The sequence below is a fragment of the Haliotis asinina genome, chromosome 9, assembly GCF_037392515.1.
Source record: "Haliotis asinina isolate JCU_RB_2024 chromosome 9, JCU_Hal_asi_v2, whole genome shotgun sequence".
In the NCBI taxonomy this organism is placed as follows: domain Eukaryota; kingdom Metazoa; phylum Mollusca; class Gastropoda; order Lepetellida; family Haliotidae; genus Haliotis; species Haliotis asinina.
In genome coordinates, this window is record NC_090288.1 from 62,140,843 (window position 1) to 62,158,847 (window position 18,005).

General features: G+C 40.5%; 1 protein-coding gene across 1 annotated transcript; it reads left to right on the plus strand.

Annotated features, from left to right (window-relative positions):
• The first annotated feature begins 3,534 nt into the window (after positions 1–3,534).
• On the plus strand, positions 3,535–5,524 carry LOC137297370 (probable serine/threonine-protein kinase clkA). The gene is made up of 2 exons (XM_067829378.1): positions 3,535–3,540; positions 3,698–5,524. The coding sequence occupies exons 1-2, from the start codon at positions 3,535–3,537 to the stop codon at positions 5,522–5,524; spliced, it is 1,833 nt and encodes a 610-aa protein (XP_067685479.1).
• The last annotated feature ends 12,481 nt before the right edge of the window (positions 5,525–18,005 follow it).

Genomic DNA, 18,005 nt, shown 5'->3' on the forward strand with positions numbered 1-18,005 from the left:
CAGAATCAAGAGGAGATGAGATCTGTTCATGGTGAAGCTAGCCTATGTTATAATACCGTTGTGAGAAGAAAAGGGAATTTTCAAACCGAATCTGACGATACCAGTGAGGCCACTGAAGAGGCGGAATGTTGGTTTTCCATGAAACTAGGGGTCTGTTTAAGCGGTGTGCACAAGGTTCGGAGAAATGTGTCACTCTGGATGGTGACTATGTAGAGAAGTCTTAAGGACATGAAATCAAATGTAAAGTTCCTACCCTGAAAACGTCTTGGTGATAATCAGATTTGTTTCTATCCCCTCGTAAATGCGTCATTCCTAAATAACCTGCCTCAACACATTTTCACGTATTCCTTGCACACCAGATAGGTCGGCTACTACCTGCTTGGTGGGATATCTGGAGTTAAGTTAATCTGAGAGGTTAAAAAGACGCAGTCCTTACCCGTACAATCTATGTCGATTGGCTGGCTTGGGAGCCTCTTGGGATGTGCTGATTCATGTAATTTGCAAGGTTGCAAGGGGTCCAAAAGGAAATGGGTCATGCTTATTGTAGAGCCCCCCGCTATGCATATTGTAATATATTTTATTTATTTACGATCTATGTCCTGTATTATATACAATACTACTTTTACACCAAATATAAAATACAACAAATTCAAGTTTTTCACACACCAAAGGCTAATAGTCTTTTTATTAAAAAAACCGAGAAAATGCTTGTCGAAATTCTGTAATTGTGTAATTTACACGAAGTGAATACTACATATGAATGGGTGGTGGCGTATCAGGGAGATGCAGCTTTATACTCAAACCAAATGTGTTTCAAAAGGACTCGAAAAGCACAAAGCAGTGTTGTTTCTGCAGCATGTGAACACCTTCAGATTTGAGGCTGTTATTTCCATCATGTTCGATCGCCGAGGTGAAACATTAAGAACCTAAAACTCGTTTTCAATATTTTGTATTACAAATCTGAAGTATACCCAGCGGTCCTACCAGCCCGACCAGGGACAGTTCAGGTACTTGGTACCAGCCAATCAATATAGAAAGTTGAAAGTGTCCCGTCGTTCTACAATACAAATAAGTCCTCTTGAGATGAAGAGCCAGTGTAGTCACGCGACAGTTGCGTGAAGTCAGGAGCCCAGGGACAGACAATATACTTCGCGATCTACTAACGTACACAGTACATGTAGCCGGGGTGAGTGAGTGAGTGACCTACATTTGTACACTGCACAGGTACCCAGGATGAGTGAATAAATGCGTGTACATGAAGGTTTGGATATGCGCATGGTAATTTAGTCTGCTGGAGTGAGAGTGATTGAGTGTAGATAGTGACCTACATACATTGCTGGGTAGTTAGCAAGAGTTAGTGAGTGAGTGAATGAGTGCCACACAGCTTTGAGCAACATTTCAGTGTCAACCCGATAAGAATGGAAAGCCAGGGTGCGCATGTCTTAGAGTTTACCACGGAACCCAATAAGTGCTATTATACTGTTGACAGAAAGGGAATCTGGACGAATTTGGAATTGGAATCATCACGTACAAACATGTACACGTCTATAAAACAATTTAGTTCACCCTTGCGCTTTCCTTATCCAGACTGGGGCGCCCATCCGTATAGAAAACGGTTTGTTAGGACAATGTGGTACCGATCGGGTAGCTGTTCTTGTTTGTAGTGGTTCACAAAGACGACGTCTACCACAGCAGGTGAGACGAAGTTTCATCTCTGAAAGACAAAACATGACACATTTCCACAGTGTAACACAGATTCCATCCGTATTTAACTCTTCCAACAATATATGCTGTGACGATACAATGATAAGGCCAGCTTTCAGTGAGCGCACCTCAGTCACGAGTTCAAGGCTAGTTGAAAACAAGGGCAAGGGTGAAGACTTTGATATAGGCTAGTGGATACCTTTGTCCCGGCGGAACGACCTCAAAGACGACAGAAGAGGTTCAGCTACCGGAAAGATGCACCAGTTGCCCAGAAACAGCGTATGTCGTATAGATGCCCAAAATAGTTTGTCTTACAGCACATGAAAGGCACCTGCTGTACAGTGAAAATGAGAGACGTTGACGCTCAGAAAATAAAGGTCTTTAGAAGAGGTATCTTGTGACAAAAGAGGTATTGGTTATCGTGACATAGAAAATGTACCAGCTGCTTAGTAATTTAGTACCGGTTAGTACCGGTTACTAAGTACCCGGACAGGTAATGGTTTCCAGTGATTGACAGTGTAGCATTTAATGAGTGACAGAAAGGTACCAGATGCACCCAGAGACAACAGGTGTGCTTTCCAAGTGCCAGAAGAGGTATTTCCCAATGGTGTGCCATTGACGATATATAAACTGGTGTCTCAACAATAAAAAGATCCCTGTGCAGTGAGAGAGAATGTAGTCATGGACACAGAACATGCTAAAAGGACCTGGCCACTCTGTAATCACTGCTATAGAACGACGTGTGATATATTCGGGGTTACATTTGTCCGTAAAATATATATTCCAATAACGTTTGTTGGTATCGCATCCAGGATTCAATCCCACACAATCAAAGTAAGACACCCAATCGCCAGAACACGAAATAAGCGATCACACGCATTCAACTTTCTGTTCATTTCAGGTGTAAACTGGTATTGGACTCTGATACTACAAAACATTGATGGACAGAAGAAGTAAATGAATTCCCAATCGAGATTTTGAACTCTAGATTTTGGTTTATCAAGTCCATGTGGTCAACTCTGGGCGTATCATGCAAACAGTCGAAAGTCCAGTCAAAGTTTATTTGCGCCCCGTGTCTGGTCTACACTCACATTGCTGGTCCCTATCAACCTTCCCGTAACTGGATAACCTAAATACTTAGCAACATCTTCCTGGTTCTACATAGGACAGTGTGGAATGTAGTTAGGTCTGTGAAATGACTGATATCGACATCATGACCTCTTGAAAAAGCAACGACTGAAGAAGCACTTTTCATAAAAATGTACGTTTGAATATACCAGCAAACGTCTTTTTAGACATACTATCGAATAAAGGTTGTATTATACGTTGTACAATTCCTACAGTTCAAATGCACCTTTCATGTACTGTTCTCAGTATTGTTCATCATATTGACAATGGCTGCGAATGCTTAGTATCAGGGTATGCGGCACATATATACCAATCCTAGAGAAACAGTAAAATTTGGATACAATTTGGAAACCCCATGATAATGTATTCAGCAGACTGCAGTGTAATGGGGACGGTACAGAGAGTTTACTGGATACCCAGTTGCCTCTCAACAGTAAGGTCCGTGAGTATGTTGTGTGATACGCATTTCCACACCGGCCGCTGCGAAACTGTCACATCACACAACCATATTCATTCATACAATGTAAATTAGGATGTAACATGGAGAGTACTGTTGTTTAAAATACATTCTTAGAATCTGTTTTTCAAAATACATTCTTCGAGGGTTCCGAGATAAGACAGGAGCTTGACATATACTTGAGAGGCTTGTTATGGCAGTTTACGTTTATGTGTTTAGACAAAGGAGGATATCCAACAACCCGTATGTCGGTCAGTCAGGTTATGCAAGCACCCAGTATGTCGGTCAATCAGGTCACGCTAAAAACAGTATGTTGGTCAGCCAGGCCACACTAGCAACCAGTATGTCGGTCAACTAGGTCACGCAAACTACCTGTATGTCGTTCTGCCATTTCATTCTAACAACCAGTATGTCGGCCAACCAGGCCATGCTAACAACCAGTATGTCGGTCAACCAGGACTTGATAACAACCAGTACGTTGGTCAACCAGACCACGCTAACAACCAGTATGTCGGTCAACCAGGACACGCTAACAACCAGTATGTCGGTCAACCAGGACACGCTAACAACCAGTATGTTTGTCAACCAGGTCACACTAACAACCAGTATGTTGGTCAACCAGGTCACACTAACAACCAGTATGTTGGTCAACCAGGTCACACTAACAACCAGTATGTTGGTCAACCAGGTCACACTAACAACCAGTATGTCGGTCAACCAGGTCACACTAACAACCAGTATGTTGGTCAACCAGGTCACACTAACAACCAGTATGTCGGTCAACCAGGTCACACTAACAACCAGTATGTTGGTCAACCAGGTCACACTAACAACCAGTATGTTGGTCAACCAGGTCACACTAACAACCAGTATGTCGGTCAACCAGGTCACACTAACAACCAGTATGTTGGTCAACCAGGTCACACTAACAACCAGTATGTTGGTCAACCAGGTCACAATAACAACCAGTATGTTGGTCAACCAGGTCACACTAACAACCAGTACGTTGGTCAACCAGACCACGCTAACAATCAGTATGTCGGTCAACCAGGTCACACTAACAACCAGTATGTCGGTCAACCAGGTCACACTAACAACCAGTATGACTGTCAGTCAGACCACGCTAACAACCAGTATGTCGGTCAACCAGGTCACACTAACAACCAGTATGTTGGTCAACCAGGTCACACTAACAACCAGTATGTTGGTCAACCAGGTCACACTAACAACCAGTATGTTGGTCAACCAGGTCACACTAACAACCAGTATGTTGGTCAACCAGGTCACACTAACAACCAGTATGTTGGTCAATCAGGTCACAATAACAACCAGTATGTCGGTGAACCAGGTCACACTAACAACCAGTATGGCTGTCAGTCAGACCACACTAACAACCAGTATGTTGGTCAACCAGGTCACACTAACAACCAGTATGACTGTCAGTCAGACCACGCTAACAACCAGTATGTCGGTCAACCAGGTCACACTAACAACCAGTATGTTGGTCAACCAGGTCACACTAACAACCAGTATGACTGTCAGTCAGACCACGCTAACAACCAGTATGTCGGTCAACCAGGTCACACTAACAACCAGTATGTTGGTCAACCAGGTCACACTAACAACCAGTATGTTGGTCAACCAGGTCACACTAACAACCAGTATGTCGGTCAACCAGGTCACACTAACAACCAGTATGTTGGTCAACCAGGTCACACTAACAACCAGTATGTTGGTCAACCAGGTCACAATAACAACCAGTATGTTGGTCAACCAGGTCACACTAACAACCAGTACGTTGGTCAACCAGACCACGCTAACAATCAGTATGTCGGTCAACCAGGTCACACTAACAACCAGTATGTTGGTCAACCAGGTCACACTAACAACCAGTATGTTGGTCAACCAGGTCACACTAACAACCAGTATGTTGGTCAACCAGGTCACACTAACAACCAGTATGTTGGTCAATCAGGTCACAATAACAACCAGCATGTTGGTCAACCAGGCCACACTAACAACCAGTATGTTGGTCAACCAGGTCACACTAACAACCAGTATGTTGTTCTGCCATTCCATTCTAACAACCAGTATGTTGGTCAACCAGGTCACACTAACAACCAGTATGTTGGTCAACCAGGTCACACTAGCAACCAGTATGTTGGTCAACCAGGTCACACTAACAACCAGTATGTTGGTCAACCAGGCCATTGTAACAAGACGTACTCGGTGTAAAAAACATTGATGTATTTGGTTTAAAAGAACATTCATTTACTTGGTGTAAAACAACATTCATCTTCTCTGTGACTGTGAAAAGTCCAGTTGTATTTATCCACACGTTTTGCAAGATGAGTAAGCGATAAGAGGCAGAACGATTGGCCTTCACATTCCTTCCCTGGTGGTTGAGTACTGCGGCTGTATTAACCTGACTGCCAGACTGCAGACCTCTGGGTGGGGTCTGAAACACTGCTGTACTAACACCGCTAGATAGCCGACATGACATGATTGTCCATAGTAACAGTGCAATCTGTCACAGTGAAGGTTGCACCAGGAGACACTGACAGTGTCAAACGGAAGACTGGGAGCAGAACCAGGTGTAAATTACACCTTACAATGGGTTTCCATTATCAAACCTCGAAAACACACATGAATACATGACACATTTTATGGATTACAACATCGTTTTTATTCTTTTTACGACGTTTCAGAACAAATTATTGCTCCTTCATCAAATGAATACTGAGACAGCGCAAAGAGTGAATAGACAGACAGACAGACAAACAGACAGACAAATACTAATCCAAGTTTAACCCAACTAACACACTCACTCAAGATGGGGATTCGTGGCAGAAGAGGTTGCGACTGTTCTCGCAGTGTGTACCAAGGCTTTTATGGAGTGCCATCATGGCGCCACGGGGTCTGCTCATACTATCAACCACTGGGTTAAATGGTTGATATTATCTCCATGACGTCATGTTGTCAAATTACTTCCATCGGCTTTAAACTATTACTTAGTCCCGCTCTCAGCTTCTCATGAAGTTGCCCTTTGTACATTCGTCCAACCCATTTGACACACACCGTCTTCAGATGGAACACATATACAGGGATATAGTAGATAGATTTTCTGATGGGACATAATGATGAGCTACAGTTCACATAATCATTTCAAATGTAGGCCAAGATTGAACTGTAGGCCAAGCTTCGACTGTGAGCCAGGATCCAACTATAGGCCTCTCCTTGTAGCAACGGTATGAAAAACAAAACGATGTTGGAAAAAAAAGAAAACAAAACCTTATCGTATTTGTCTTGGTTTTCCAAAATCGATCTTGATTGTGTTTTGCGGTGTGTTGAAATAAATGTCAAGGAACCTGTGCGAGTTGGCGTTAGTATGACATGATATGAACAGTTATCATTGTGCAAACATTTGAGTAGACCCGAAATAACCGGTGTGTGTGATTCACTCTGGCTCAGTGATGAAGCTGTCGACCGAGATGTTATGATTGTGTTAGTTTTGGACGAGTTCATAAATGTTTGTGTAAATATTAAACAGCTGAAATAATCCTTATGGTGATGGTGAGACAATAATTGCGGAATATCGGTTATAAGTAACGCCATTATAAACCCTGGTTTGCATAAAGTCATGACGATCCTTACTAGCACGGCTCTATCACGTCTTCACCTTATTAAGAACTTTGAAAGGGCAGGTACAAATCAACAGGACAAAACTCAGTTCAGTTTGTGAAGAAACTCGGTGGAATGAGAACATGCAGTATCTTCCAGAACATGACAATCTGACCTGCAAGGTGAGCGATCTCACCACTATTTATTTGAGCTTCAAATACATGCGTATGATGTTATTATTTAACACATGCAAATAAACTGAGGAGCAAAAGTAAGTACACAGGTAATATTTCTTCCATTAAGATAAAAAGTAACACAATCTTCTGATGAAATGGAAACTCTGTGTTGAAGCATATTGCAGTACACGTGTTTTATCAGCCAAATGACATTGTAACAATAAACAGCGATGTAGTGACGACCAGACGGTTCCTACGATGCTGAAAGGTCAAGGCCATTCCACACAGCGGCCGGTAGGTCCGTGAGCCAGCAGCGCGAAGTCGTCTTGTCACTGTGAATCGGCTCACGCTGATAACGTCACCGTCAACATCCAGTTGCGTAGATAAAAAACCCACAGACACCGATACTCTTGGGGTGTTGCGACTCTGGGTGGTCTACTTCTTGGTCGATCATATACTGCCACCGTGGAACGGTGAAATAGTCGAATAATGCTTTGTGGCGTGCAACCCATTGTCCTTGCAATATGGCTCTTGGAAGCACCCATTGGTGGCAAACCTGTGGCCCGTGACAGTCTTGTCAAGTGATTGTTCAGTCTTCACGACAAACAGGTTTTGTATCCTCTATACGGGTGATCGTACATGGGACAATGATCACAATTTCGTACGTACGATCGTACAACACACGTACAAATGATGTTTGTTGCATTTTGGCAAATGAAACATGATGGCTGCGTTGTATACAATCAGTGATCTCCAATAATTTTACTAGTTAGAACGCAAATTTGGGATTGCAGCAACAATTACACCTGTGTACTTTTTTTTACTCTACAGTTTAGATGAATACATCAAAGAGGGTTTTACTGACCCTGACACAGGTTCGCAATCCTACTTCCTCAACTCCTATTGCTTTAGCAAAAAATATCACCCTGATGTGATAATCCGCTTTAATCCCACATTTTGTCCCTGTGAAATAATATCCGGAACCAAACGTGCTAATATATTTACTACTCTTGACTCTATGCTTATCTTTTTTATATTAATCATACACGTTATCCAGTTATAAAAGTTACATCAATACTTTGAAATGCATGTAATGGCATCGTATTAAACATATTACATGAATAAAACGCCAATATTTCGCAGCAATACGCTTGATATCCAGATAAATGTGATACACAGTGCATGCTTGACATTAGAGTCCAGGCACCTGTCTCTTGTACCTATCACATCTTCTCTTCCTCAGTGGAGTTCTGTAACCGTTTCGTCAGTGAAGAACACATACCTCCTCCGTCTGTTCCATCAACGGCTACGGATCTTTCAGCAAACACATCAGTCACTTTACGATGTCACCCTTCTAGATGATTCGTGGGCCTTGGAATTACGGTTCTGATATGGTTTAACATTTAACGGGCACGATCTCCCTCCAACCGGAGCATCTTGTGAACCGCACTTCACTGACATCTTGTGAACTACACTTCACTGACATCTTATGTAAATAAGCAAATAACCAGTAACTGGTAATCTCTTTAATCTCTGTAGGATGAACAATAATGTAAGGTCTTAGCATAACTACCAACTAACAAATCGTGGAAACTAATGGACAGGTAACAAATGTCTTTTCTAATTTGTGGCCATACGCTAAGAATTATTTAAAGCACAGTCCACCCAAGCCTACATTCTCACTCCTTCTAGTAGTTCCTAAGTAGTATTCTAATACATACGTTTATCTACGTTGCATCAAAATAATTGTAAACATGAAAAAATGAATAATTTAGAATTTTTTACGGGAGATGATTTCATTCCGCTGTGTCAGTAATATTGGTTTCGCCATGAAGTGTTACCATACTTATATCACTTTTATAAAGTGCATATGTAATAGCAGCTGTCCTTGGTTCTATTATGTCAGTCATGTCATTTTTCGTTATGAAATGTTATGTTAGGTGTATCAGGTTAGTTATATCACCAAAGTCGCTGTGAAACATTCAGTCATTTTTGTCACTTTTCAGTATAAAATGTTAGGTTACGTATGTCACGTTGGTTATATCTTAGTGTCCTTAGTAAATATTTTATCATGCCATTTTCGTTATGAAATGTTATGTTAGCTATGCCAAGTTAATTATATACAGAACATTCCACAGAAACAGAAGGCCAAACGTAATTTTTCTTGGATAGGTTATATCACTTTTCGTTATGAAATGTTATGTCAGTTACACTGCATTTCGCTCCATTGATATCACTTCAATGTAAGACTAGGTATTTGTTGTGGAATGACAGTTTGACATTTAGTCAATGACAGACATAAAGAGGTATGTAACAGATTTCATGTAGGTACCTTGAGTCGTATGAGGCGTAATATGAACATGGAAATAGTGTAGCCAAAATACCCTAGCTCATGCTTCTTCACATGATTCACCTCATCTATCTGTGCCATTAGTCCACACAGTATAAATGTCACTATGGCAAGAGAGACAGAATTATCGATTAAACAAACCTCCTACGTACAGACAAAAAAACCGATGAGACTTATCCTTGGAATAATTTGTGTTTTTCATTCCTAGTAATTTCCGTTTTATTCCTGCGTACCATCCGGTTTGACCGACACTTATAATGTACATCCACACATGACAGCATTAATGCAAAACATACAGCATTAATATACAGTCTTGCCCTCAGGTGTCAAGAAGTCACATCTTATATGAAGCTGCCTAGCCCGCCTCACGGTCGTTAAACCCTACGTTATATTTTCCTATCGTTAAAAGAATGTATATTTTAACTCTGTTATCACCTATAGTGATCTGTAATCGGCTATGCTATATTTAAATATTCCTTCAAAAGCTGCTGCTGATGCAGAACATAAACCTATGAAAAAGACACAGGACTATATTGTGTCAAACGCTACTCACAAATACAGGTTTGATCTGCTTCTGTTGATTTGCTGAGACATTTGGAAATACTTACTCTGGGGCAAAAGTAAACAAACAGAACGCACACACGTGTCTGAATAGTTCTAAACCTACTTCATTTATTTACAACCTCTACACCCGTAATAAGTGAATTTTTAGAAGTTCTCGATGATAGGCCAAACCCTTTCTTGCGAGATAGTTTAGTATCGCTCCAATTAGACTTGTTCCGTGATACTTACAAATACACTTTCATTTATTGCAACCTCCAAAACAATAATCCTGAGCAAAATTTCTCGCAAATGGTTTAAATTTTGTATTTTCGAGAACATTTCCTTCCATTTTTTTCATCTACAGCATATATTCATGACAACTTCTCAAAAAGTGGCCACTCTTGCGGATACTTTCTGGACATTAAGGTTCCCAGACTTAAACTGTAACGAGTCGTGGAAACAATGCAAACTGTAGCAATGGTACTAGACCATGCTTGACTCGCTGAAAGCAGAGAGTCATCACACTGTAGGCAATTTGGCCGCAGTCAGTATCATTTTATGTTGGTGAGTAATAAACAGAATACTAAACTCGCTTCCGTGAAATACCATTTTATTAAACTCGTGAAAGTTTTTTTTATCAAACTTGCATTCGCTCGTTTCATAACAAATCATTAACTCGCTTAATAAAAATGGTATTACACGAAAAGTCGTTTAGTATCCTCCTAGGAGATAAACATCATGTGCTGGCCAATTTCCGGGAATGCATTTGGAACCGACGGCGTTAGCTGTCGGGTACAGCAGTGAAGTGTCATCAGCAGGCCGTTTCAGCTGGTTCCCTTGGCAGCATCTGGAGTTGCTATTTTGTGACGTCATTCTGACTTTACGTCACAATATGATTTGAATGGCGTCACCACTGTTGATGACTCAACAAAACAATTGTTTGCGTGGTTTCTACGTGTCAATACGCAGTGAATAGTCTTGCAGTTTCAGGGAATCTAATACCATTTGATCATGTTTTTCAAGCAATCAGATTACAGAACACAGTGACTTTTGGTTTACAATGTGCAATATTTTTACGGCAGTATTGCGCTAGTCTAATACCTCTAGAGGTATGACGTCATAATGGTTTACAATTATGACGTCGCAACGCTAATACCTCTGACAGAGTGGTATTAGACTTTGCATGACCCGTGGAAAGCTCAGAGAATCACACTGTAGGCAGTTTGTATCAAATTATGCTGGAGAGTAATAAACAGAATGCTAAACTCCCTTCCGTTCGCCCGCAACCAAATCATTAACTCGTTTAATAAAACGTTTCCACTTTCTAAATGCTTTCTCCTAGATTTTGCCTGTCATCTTTCCTGCAATAATGACAGTGAAAATGGACGTTCAGTAGGTCAATATTGGACAGAATGACGGACCACACACACGGAAGTAAATTCACCGTTTTGATTGGTCGCTGACACTGAATAGCTGACACATGAACCAGTGAGAGAACACATGTCACACCTTACAAACTCACTCATTCAGTGGCTGAGACGTAGCCAATCACTGCCTGAAGATACTCAGTTCATGACGTTAAGAGACATAACTTTGATCGATACATCGTGACGGCTCGAAGGTGAAAATACTCTCTGTCTACACGAGAAACCATCCAGGTGATTTTGTAATCATTCTCACAACGACACTGCAACAAACAGCTCCCGGAGACCACTGATATCTTGGCTACATGTCCCCAATTTGGACCAAGGCCGCATGGAAATACTGCCACTTAATGTGCGACTAGCGGTTGTCATATATGGAAAACGTTAATATGCATGAATAACGTCTTTAGACAGGTTTTGAAACTTTCCGATCCAAATTCTTGCATCGTTGCCAAGCGGAGATTAACTACCCTGAATTAAGAATTTGTGTATCCATAAAGTTTGTGCTTATCTGACTCTCCAACTTTATTCTGTATAAAGAAAGTCAACAAGACTTGGCAATTGGGGGGCGGGGCGCCTCATTTATTTGGGAATAGGGGTTTGTAAACAAATATGGTATGCAACCCAAATGATTTCGGCAAAAAGGCCAATTCCATTAACCACCAGCCTATTTAAAGATGGCGCTGAATGTCAGCTTGGTCAGTGTGTTTCAAGCACTTGGGATACACACCCCAGCTCCAGTCATTCATTGCTTACTCTGTGTCGACAAGAAAGTCTAGAGAAGTCTAATAAACGATAATGGTGTCTTACTATGAGCTGTGAGAGCAGCAGGGTTAACTGTACTTAGTATGAGCGTACTGTGTGACGTTGTCCATCAGCGTTAACACCAGGCATTGTAGATGGACTATGCGACGTTGTTCAGCAAGGTTAAGCGAGTTCTAAGATGCTTCGGTGAAAGATCAAAGGCGTCGACAGTACTTTATCAGACGAAAATGTGCGGAAACGTCAAAAGAACAGTGCGTCACTTAGCCCTGTGCGTGGATTCTTAATATAGGTCATATAACGTTAAATCACTCGGAGTCCTCGTGCTTTAACTATAATAGTTCAGGGAGAAAGTGTGCTTTATTACATTATGCATTGTGGTAGAGCGGACAGAGAACTGTATTTCTTAATTATTGGCAGCGTACTATGTGACATTGTCCAGCAGGGTTACGCGTTTCATTCTGAGGGTACTGTGTGACGTTGTACAGCAGAGTTACGCAAGGCATTGTGACGTACCATGGGACACTGTCCAGCAGGGTTACGCGTTTCATTGTGACGTACTGTGACGATGTCCGGCATTGTGAGGGTACTGTGACGATGTCCGGCATTGTGAGGGTACTGTGACGATGTCCGGCATTGTGAGGGAACAACGTTTATGTGTTAAATGTAGCGAGGAACATTTGAGCGATTTACTTAATATTTTCTTGTGAAAAAAATCCATTCCATCAATGGCATGATATTGCACAGATTCGCTCCAAGTTTACTTGAATAGTAGTGATTGCGATTCCATACACAAACAGGCCGGAAAGTTCGTATTTTACTGTTGTGCCAGAAACAAATCTTTCTGTAGCCTACTTCTGAGCGGCTGCATTTCTCACTTGTCAGCAAGACTAACTGACATTTACGCGGGGTAAACACGAACCTGTGACTGTTGGATCTGTTAAACCTCTACAGTATTGATTATTAGAATATGTGTAGGGCCAGATTGGGTCAATGTTGTTCTGCAGTCTTATCTGATAAGGCTATGTATTAATAAACCTGCGTTGTTGTAGTTAACATTCCTAGAAACTGCCTGTACCGTCTCAACAAGTATAACGCGAGAGACCTCGGATATATGTATGTCTGACTTCAGACCCATTATTAAAGTTGTTCTTTGAGGGCTCAGTTTAAAAAGAAACACCATGCACCTCTCTGAAGGTTGCATACTTTTAGCATATTTAATGTCATATCCTCTGAAGTAATATTTTTCTATTTTGTAACCGTATTCGTTACCTAAAACGGACTTGTCTATCGAAACAGATATGCTATCAAGAATAGGCGCATCTATCAAGTTCCAGAGATTCAGATTTGGGTTCTGTTGCACAATCAGATGGGCTGACTGTTGATGTGAGAGATATCTCTTATACAGTAATCAAACCTGAGAATCGACTAGTTGATATTATATATCAATGTTTCAGCACTGATGTACATGGCAGGTATGATAAATTTACCTTGTGCATGAAAGGGTTTATTCTCTTTCGTACACTTGACTAACTATCTAACGATTAGATATATACAAAAAATAGCAACTGTATAAATGCTGAAACCAAAGTTGCTAAACACTTTCTGACGAGACCAAATAACTCGCGTGTTACCAGTTGGTTAACGTTTCGTTACAGTAAGACACATCGGGAAATGGGCACTGAAATTCTAGTAATGTCCACGACCCGTATCAGTCTAGTAGTGTTGAGTAACTGTATGACTCGTGTCTGTTTAGTAATGCTCACTAACTGTACGACCCATGGATCTGTTTAGTATTGCCCATGAAATGAACTACCCGTAGATCTATCCAATAATGTCCACTAACTGTACGACACGTATCTTTCAAGTAATGGTCACTAACTACTACGAGCCATTGTGTCAGTTGTATCAAGATGTGTCAAGTGCGCATCAAGTTGTTTCAGTTGTACATCAAGTTGTTTCAGTTATGCATCAAGGTGTTACAGCTGTGTATCAAGTTCTTTCAGTTGTGCATCAAGTTGTTTCAGCTATGCTTCAAGCTGTTTTAGATGCGTATCAAGATGTGTCAGATGTGCATCAAGTTTATTAAGTTGTGCATCAAGTTCTTTCAGTTGTGCATTAAGTTGTTTCAGCTATGCAGCAAGCTGTTTTAGATGCATATCAAGATGTGTCAGGTGTGCGTCAAGTTGTTTCAGTTTTGCTAAAGTTGTTTCAGTTGTGTATGAAGTTGTTTCAGTTGTGCATCAAGTTGTTTCAGTTTTGCATCAAGTTTCAGCTGTGCGTCAAGTGTCAAGTTGTTTGAGGTGTGCATCTGGTTGTTTCAGCTGTGTATCAAGTTGTGCAACTTGACTTGTTGTGCATACAGTTGCTTCAATTGTGCATCAAGTTTCAGTTGTGTATCAAGTTGTGTTAGCTGTGTATCAAGTTGTGTTAGCTGTGTATCAAGTTGTTTTAGCTGTGTATGAAGTTGTATCAGTTTTGCATCAAGTTGTTTCAGCTGTGTATTAAGTTGTTTCAGTTGTGCATCAAGTTGTGTTAGCTGTGTATGAAGTTGTATCAGTTATGCATCAAGTTGTTTCAGTTGTGCATCAAGTTGTTTCAGCTGTGTATCAAGTTGTTGCAACTTAACTTGCTCTGCATACAGTTGTTTCAATTGTACATCACGTTTCAGTTGTGCATCAAGTTGTTTCAGCTGTGTATCAAGTTGTGGTAGCTGTGTATCAAGTTGTTTTAGCTGTGCATGAAGTTGTATCAGTTTTGCATCAAGTCGCTTCCGTTGTGCATCAAGTTGTTTCAGCTGTGTATCAAGTTGTGTTAGCTGTGCATCAAGTTGTTTCAGTTGTGCATCAAGCTCCAGCTGTGCGTCAAGTTGTTTCAGATGTGTATCAAGTTGTTGCAACTTGACTTGCTCTGCATACAGTTGTTTCAATTGTGCATCAAGTTTCAGTTGTGTATCAAGTTGTTTCAGCTGTGTATCAAGTTGTGTTAGCTGTGTATCAAGTTGTGTTAGCTGTGTATGAAGTTGTATCAGTTTTGCATCAAGTCGTTTCAGTTGTGCATCAAGTTTTTTCAGCTGTGCATCAAGTTGTTTGAGTTGTGCATCAAGCTCTAGCTGTGCGTCAAATTGTTTCAGATGTGCATCAAGTTGATTAAGTTGTGCATCAAGTTGTATCAGTTGTGCATCAAGTTGTTTCAGCTGTGTATCAAGTTGTGTTAGCTGTGTATGAAGTTGTATCAGTTGTGCATCAAGTTGTTTGAGTTGTGCATCAAGTTCCAGCTGTGCGTCAAGTTGTTTCAGATGTGCATCAAGTTTATTAAGTTGTGCATCAAGTTGTTTCAGCTGTGTATCAAGTTGTTTCAGTTGTGTATCAAGTTGTTTCAGCTGTGTTTCAGTTGTGTATCAAGTTGTTTCAGCTGTGTATCAAGTTGTTTCAGCTGTGTTGTTTTGGGAAGGGAATAATAACTAAAAGTTATTATCAGAACCTCAAAATCAAACGCTATGTAACTACAGTTGCGTGGTCTAGTGCCCTTGGTCCGGTCGTATGTTCTCGACCTATTTCCCCACCCGGACCTGACCTACAAACACCCAGACCACCTCCACGTCAGACGGCTCCCATTGGTGATGAACTTATCATCCGACATTCCTGTCTACCGCTAAGCCTCTACCCCGACATTGGCGGCGTTTTCTTGGTCATAATCTTCCCTGTGTTATCTGTGACATAAAGGTGGACATCATCTGAAGATTCGTCTCACCTGTGGCATTATGTCCAGCATCGCGTGTACATGTAAACACAACGACATTGCCGATCACTTCAAATGCATATGCTGGCACGTTCAACGTTACGCCAACATTGAACCTGACGCTGACCTTGACCTTTTATCTCCCTGCGTGTGTAAAGAGTGGACCGTGTAACGAAACACACAGCGTTTATTAAGATCCGTGGAACATTTGGACTTTTTTGTGATATTTTTATTGTTCCCAAGCGTACATCAGTGAGAGACATTTATTTTACAGTTTGGTAGGTAGAGTTGTAGAGTACACACAAATTAACATTTTCACATAAAAATTGACTGAATATAGCGACAAATTTCGTTGTTAAGTTGGGAATATAGATCTCCACGTAAGGCCATCTAACGGGGCCAGCCTGTAAGGCTTGCTGACGCACTGTATCCTATTTCGATAGATCGATGCGCAGGCTGTGATACATATCCGTCTTGGCCAAGTTGTACCTGGGATCGAACATTTATCAATAATTATGGAATCATGTACCGTAGACGTTCAACTTGTTCGGATGCGAAATATACCCTGCCCGAGTTTATTGAATTCTGCGTAGAATAACTGATAAAATTAGAAATGATATATCACTATGGAAGCAAATTAGTGCCTCAGTTGAAAAATAATGTCATCTACGTAGATTATGCTCTACTTCTTCAAAGAGATTGACGTTAAACAAACTTTAAATACATGTATGATGTGACATCTGGTTACGAGAAGGTAACATCTACGTAGATTATGCTCTACTTCTTCAAAGAGATTGACGTTAAACAAACTTTAAATACATGTATGGTGTGACATCTGGTTACGAGAAGGTAACATCTACGTAGATTATGCTCTACTTCTTCAAAGAGATTGACGTTAAACAAACTTTAAATACATGTATGATGTGACATCTGGTTACGAGAAGGTAACATCTACGTAGATTATGCTCTACTTCTTCAAAGAGATTGACGTTAAACAAACTTTAAATACATGTATGATGTGACATCTGGTTACGAGAAGGTAACATCTACGTAGATTATGCTCTACTTCTTCAAAGAGATTGACGTTAAACAAACTTTAAATACATGTATGATGTGACATCTGGTTACGAGAAGGTAACATCTACGTAGATTATGCTCTACTTCTTCAAAGAGATTGACGTTAAACAAACTTTAAATACATGTATGATGTGACATCTGGTTACGAGAAGGTAACATCTACGTAGATTATGCTCTACTTCTTCAAAGAGATTGACGTTAAACAAACTTTAAATACATGTATGATGTGACATCTGGTTACGAGAAGGTAACATCTACGTAGATTATGCTCTACTTCTTCAAAGTGATTGACGTTAAACAAACTTTAAATACATGTATGATGTGACATCTGGTTACGAGAAGGTAACATCTACGTAGATTATGCTCTACTTCTTCAAAGAGATTGACGTTAAACAAACTTTAAATACATGTATGATGTGACATCTGGTTACGAGAAGGTAACATCTACGTAGATTATGCTCTACTTCTTCAAAGAGATTGACGTTAAACAAACTTTAAATACATGTATGATGTGACATCTGGTTACGAGAAGGTAACATCTACGTAGATTATGCTCTACTTCTTCAAAGAGATTGACGTTAAACAAACTTTAAATACATGTATGATGTGACATCTGGTTACGAGAAGGTAACATCTACAATCGAATCATCGGCTATGTTAACAAAGTTTTCACGATTTATTGACAATAGTACCGGGTCTGGGTTTTGAAACTTATGTCTTAATAAAGAATGAAAAAATGCATTTTTACTTTTACCCTCTATATGTTCTTCTTTGAGAGACATTTAGAAGTTGGGCAGTAATGAAGGATGGCAATATGTGGATGAACAACTTCCTTCATTCAGATGAATCGAAGTTGTGTTGAATGAATTGTTTTCGTACATTTTAACGTTAATGGTTCGATTATTTTTGAATGATTTCAGCAAGCTGCACAGTTGACATGCCTAAGAATCTAGAAATGAGACAAGAGTATTGACAGAAATGTATCCTTGTTTGTTGGTTAGTGCTTGCTTGTTGGAACACCG